General features: G+C 34.9%; 1 protein-coding gene across 1 annotated transcript; it reads left to right on the forward strand.

The window, feature by feature from the left end:
- Window positions 1-1,251: 1,251 nt before the first annotated feature.
- On the forward strand, window positions 1,252-4,074 carry LOC116121454 (probable LRR receptor-like serine/threonine-protein kinase At1g56140). The gene is made up of 8 exons (XM_031407412.1): window positions 1,252-1,619; window positions 1,737-1,932; window positions 2,032-2,193; window positions 2,340-2,458; window positions 2,551-2,761; window positions 2,924-3,155; window positions 3,264-3,414; window positions 3,523-4,074. The coding sequence occupies exons 1-8, from the start codon at window positions 1,275-1,277 to the stop codon at window positions 3,925-3,927; spliced, it is 1,821 nt and encodes a 606-aa protein (XP_031263272.1). The 5' UTR covers window positions 1,252-1,274; the 3' UTR covers window positions 3,928-4,074.
- Window positions 4,075-5,649: the final 1,575 nt, after the last annotated feature.

A 5,649-nucleotide genomic window follows, 5' to 3' on the forward strand; every position in this document is an offset into this window, starting at 1 on the left:
TCATTCGGTTCTGCTGTCACATAAGCCCATGTCAACAAAATGAATTTAATTCTTTCTTGCGAGAGTTATCATACAATTATCTATCCGGAACTTTTCCCTCGTGGGTGACTTCAGTTTTGCAGTTGTATGTCCCTTAAACTATGTATTTTGATTTCTTTGTTCTTTTTCATTTCTCGATTTCACACTTTACCTTTGAGCTTTGGCGTTGTGACTATACAACTTTTCCCTTGTTTCTTAATTTATCACCTGAATGGTTATATGAAGAATCAATGCAAGAGAGAGTAGTATGAGAACCTACTGAACCTATTCTTACGGCCACCTTACGGCTGTCTGAGGCCTAGTTAGTTCTTTTCTTCTGCTCAAAGAACTATGTAAATCTATTGCTGATCACTTGGAAACTATTTGATACCTTAAAAGCACTGTCATTCTATGTCTTTGTAACTTGTTGACACTCTACTGACAGATCTGCTTCAAACTTTGAAATATAATTTGATCATTCATTGAATTGTGTAGGAATCTAGTGGCCAACAACTTCACATTTGACAGCTCAAACACCAGGTTAGCTATAGATCTTTTTAAGATATATAGAATATCAGAATTGTATTTTGTTAAAAGGGTGCTTGTCTAAGCAAAAATGTCCTCTGTGTTGCTAGTATTTTCCTGGATTGACTGTCTTCAGAGGAACTTCCTGTGCAATCGGAATCCGCCTCTCTGTAAGCTGCTTTATTTCTGATGCTCAAATCAATTTGTAATGTATTGTGCTGGCTTGTTAAATTAGAAAAGAGTTGTTTATTGTACTATAATGCAGAGGATTCAGAAAGAGTGAGGTGAGGCTAGCTTATGTTTGTCGACAGAGAAACAAAATGAGTTTAAGTTGGTTGCTTTTACTGGTCTAGACAATTTCCATTGCCACTTCTGCCATTAACCAATTGATTATATGGAATTGATAAAAAAGATGGTAATTAACCAATTGGAACAAGAATCAAATTATACCGGTAGCCTTTTCGAGCCATCTTGGCTATGAAAAAGCTTTAACAAAGCTCTTGTTCATGTGATAGAATGAGTGTGAAGTTGATAGCACCTTTACAATCTCTATGTGTTTCATAAATGTTCTGTGAGCTGTATCAGCTTGTGCTGGAGAATATTTCATCGTTAAAATTATTTGATGTGTTGTTGAACTAAAACTCCATATCTTAGTTGAAAGATTGTGATTTGTTCTTTTTATCTTTGCATTTGCAGATGCAAATTTTGCAATCAAGTGTGGAGGTGCAGAGATGACAGCGGAAAATGTAGTCTATGAGACTGAAAACTCATCCCTCGGTGTAGCTTCATTTAATGTTGCCAGTACAGAAAAATGGGCAGTTAGTAATGTAGGTTTGTTTAGCGAGAACGAAAATCCAACCTATGTGGGAACTACTCAAGCACAAGTGATTGGCACCCGAGCTCCAGAGCTTTATCAGACTTCAAGGCTATCCCCTGGATCACTTAGATACTATGGCCTTGGTCTTCAGAATGGACTCTATAATGTAAGCCTGTTATTTGCAGAAACAGCTATTGAGGATCCAAGCACACAAAGGTGGCAAAGTCTTGGAAGGCGTGTTTTTGATATCTATATCCAGGTAAACCTGTACTCGAAAATTTGAATTTGGAGATCATGTGATTCATACCCTAATTATACACAGATTCTATTTTTGATTAAGATATATGAATTCTATCTCCTGTCATGGATCCACCAGGGAACTCTCCAACGGAAGGATTTTGACATATCAAAGGAGGCAAATGGTGTTAACATAGCAGTTACAAGGGATTTCAATGCTAATGTGACTGAGAACCATCTTGAAATTCACCTATTTTGGGCTGGTAAAGGTACCTGCTGCATACCTGAACAAGGTGATTTTGGACCATCAATTTCTGCTCTTAGAGTTGTTCCAGGTAGAACTTGCAATTCCTTTTAATCTTCATTTAAGATGATTTGTAATAAAAGTGATAATCTTTCTTTTATGATACTTTTAACTGAATTTTACTACTCAGATTTCATACCAACTGTCAGTGGTAAACCCCCCAATACTCTACAAAAGAAGAACCAGACAGGGCTGATCGTTGGTATTGCAGTCCCTCTTGGAATTGTGAGCTTGATACTGATATTTATAGCATTTTACATGAGAAGGAAAAAAGATGATGATGATGAGGATGGTAAGAGCACCATAGAGGATGTAAAAATAAATAGCATTGCTACATAGTTCACTTGTGCCCATTGTAAGGTTGTCTTGGCACTTAAAAAAAGTACTGTGATTTTTGTTCTATCATATGTATAGTAACTTTTTTTTTCGAATGTGCAGTGCTACAAGCAGTAGGTCCTAAAGGAAACACGTTCAGTTATGCTGAGTTGAGATCTGCAACAAAAGACTTCGATGCTTCACATAAGCTAGGAGAGGGAGGATTTGGACCTGTTTACAAGGTAACAAGTTAACAAGGGGATCTTAGCTATTGGATTTCTACCAAACGAGGGGCAGTTGTTAGTCTTATGTTAATAATTGTGGTACTTTACAGGGTACACTTTCTGATGGGAGAGTAATAGCTGTGAAGCTACTTTCAGTTGGATCTCACCAAGGGAAAAATCAATTTATAAATGAGATTGCTATCATCTCTGCAGTGCAACATCGAAATCTTGTAAAATTGTATGGTTGTTGCATCGAAGGAATGAGGCGCCTACTTGTTTATGAGTATCTTGAAAACAAAAGCCTTGATCAAGTATTATTTGGTATGAGAATGACAATCAGGCAAAACCACTTAGAAGAAGCAAAATATTAATAAGCTCCAAAATTCTCCTAGGGATATATTTTACCAGAATCCTGAACTTTTTAATTCAATAGATAGTATAACTCTTTCAGGTTTCTGATTAATGAAGCTACCATTTCGGCAGGAAATAGAGAGTTGCATCTCGATTGGCCGACTCGATTTAGTGTATGCATGGGAACTGCAAGAGGACTAGCTTATCTTCATGAAGAATCAAGACCAAAGATTGTACATCGAGATGTCAAAGCAAGTAATATCTTACTTGATGCAGAACTCTGTCCCAAGATATCAGATTTCGGATTGGCAAAACTGTATGATGACAAGAAAACTCACATTAGCACTAGAGTTGCAGGCACCATGTAAGCTCCATCAACCATTTCTCAACTAACATTCTTTTTTAGTGCATTGAAAAGGAATAAATAAGCACTTGGTGTAGGCCTAATCATGTAAAATGTATATTTACTCAGCGGCTATCTGGCTCCCGAATATGCTATGCGTGGACACCTAACAGAAAAGGCTGATGTATTCAGTTTTGGTGTTGTTGCTTTGGAGATTATCAGTGGAAGAGCAAACTCTGACAATAGCTTGGATACTGGAAGGATTTATCTTCTTGAATGGGTAAAGGAAGTAGTAAACTTGAATTCTGTTTTCTGTAATTTTCTTTGCTTTCAAATATGTACTAGTTAAACAAACTCATTTGTTTATCCTTGTGAAATATCATTACAGGCATGGAATCTTCATGAAAATAACCAAAGCTTGGCGCTTGTAGATCCCACATTAACCGAGTTTAACAAAAGCGAAGCTCTTCGAATAATAGGAGTAGGTCTTTTGTGCACTCAAGCATCACCTATATTGCGGCCACCCATGTCAAGAGTTGTGGCAATGCTTATCGGAGACATAGAAGTGGGAACTGTCACTTCAAAGCCAAGTTACCTGACTGACTGGGATTTTAAGGACATAACAAGTGACTTTCTGAATAATGAAGATAATGTTGCATCTTCATCTGGAAAAAGCTCCGGCAAGCAGGAAAGTGAATCTAACAACCCAACTTTTCTTAGCCATGGAGTTGATCCATTTCATTCCCCAGTAGATGTCACTCAGTTCAGTGACAAAATTACAGATGGGAGGTGAAAAGAAGTCATAATTTATATATGTTGGCACATTTTCAGCTGCAAAGTGCAAACCACAATAAGACTTGTAATAGTTGGGAAGTTTTCAAAGCTGTATTTATATAAGTTGAAGCCTTTGAGTTAAATAATTGTACTTAACAAATGCAATTATTTCTTTCTTGCGAATATGTCCTTTACTGAAATAAATCGAATGAGAATAGAACAATTGTACTTTTTTTTTTAAAAAAAAAAAAAAACAAAAGACATTAAATTATTTCATACCATTATATGTTACAAAGATTTAGTTGAAGTTATTATTATTATTATTCAATCCGACTTTCGTTTATCAAATTTTACATTCTTCGATGTGAGAATATTTAATTAAATTTTTGTATTTTTAATGTTTAAAAATGTTAATAAACTTTCTGATACTGCATAAGATATTAAGAAAAAGTCCAAGCCTCCAAGGTTGGAATTTATACATTCAAAGGGAAAGAGAGTTGAATTGAACTTAATAGTTTCTAGTTGAGTTAATGATACATTACTTTATAATAAAATATCATATAATCCTATTACAAAGTTAAATACAGTCGCAATTGTCACAAAGTATCATATATCAGGTTGTTAGCGTATTGACAAAAAAAAAATTTCAGTAAGCTTAAATATGTTTTCAATGAGAGTTAATGACTTTTTCCGTCAAAATAATGGTTTAATGACGCTTTCTTGCCCATCGACGTTTAAAATACCACTTTATTATCTAATTTTATGTTTCGTTTATGATTCTAACATTGTTACAACCCCACACCACCACCATTTTCTTATTCGATATTCACTCACAAAAACCCTTCAAACTTTATTCATGCCGACCCCGCCAATCACCAGTAATTGAGCGATTAGGATTTATATAACCATCACTCCCAAGTCAAATTCCAATTAATCTCAACCACTAAAATCCAGTCTTCCATTACCAAAAGACTCATTGATCTCCTTTTTTCAAAAGTCTCAATAGTTTAGATCAAGTTTATTCTCTGTTCGTTATCAGAATATAAATTTGGATAGTAAAATGGTATTTTAAAAGTCTGCGAGTGAAAAAGTGTCATTAAACCCTAATTTGGGTGGGAAAAAGTCCTTAACTCTTTCAATAATGTTAAAGATATATAATATTTTGAAAAAGTATTAATACTTTTGTGTTAAATATTAATCGATTTTACGCTCGTTTAAAATAAAAACACATTTTAATTAAAAGTCCTAATCAAAGTTTTGAGTCGCATCAAATTAAGGTCCCACATCAACAGCCCAAAGATCTTTATTTGGCTGCTGTGCAAAGTTTTTCCAAAAACTCCTAAACAACACCGTTGACAAATGTTAATTCTTTGACTTGCTAAGTATTTATCGACAATAGTAAACAGCATATAAAATTTAATATAAACATCCACATTGGAAATTTTGCTTTAAAAAAATGCATATATAATTATATTTATTGTGATTGGCCATCCACTGCCTTAACTTTGAGGCAGTGAATGGGGGGAGGGGTCGTTGGCTATAAAGGCCCCCTCCCCTTCATTTTTACTACAATGAAGTGAAAAGAATAAAAGTTTTACAGCCCCTTTCGACTTTATTTTCTTAGCATTTTGTCTTCTTTAATCTATTACACTTATACCGCTAAGATTATAATACGTTATAAGTACGAAGAGCTTAACAAGTGTAATGGTGCACACCTACTGAAAGTACGTATTTTCAACCC

This window comes from Pistacia vera, unplaced genomic scaffold, assembly GCF_008641045.1.
Source record: "Pistacia vera cultivar Batoury unplaced genomic scaffold, PisVer_v2 Contig984, whole genome shotgun sequence".
NCBI classification, from domain to species: Eukaryota; Viridiplantae; Streptophyta; class Magnoliopsida; order Sapindales; family Anacardiaceae; genus Pistacia; species Pistacia vera.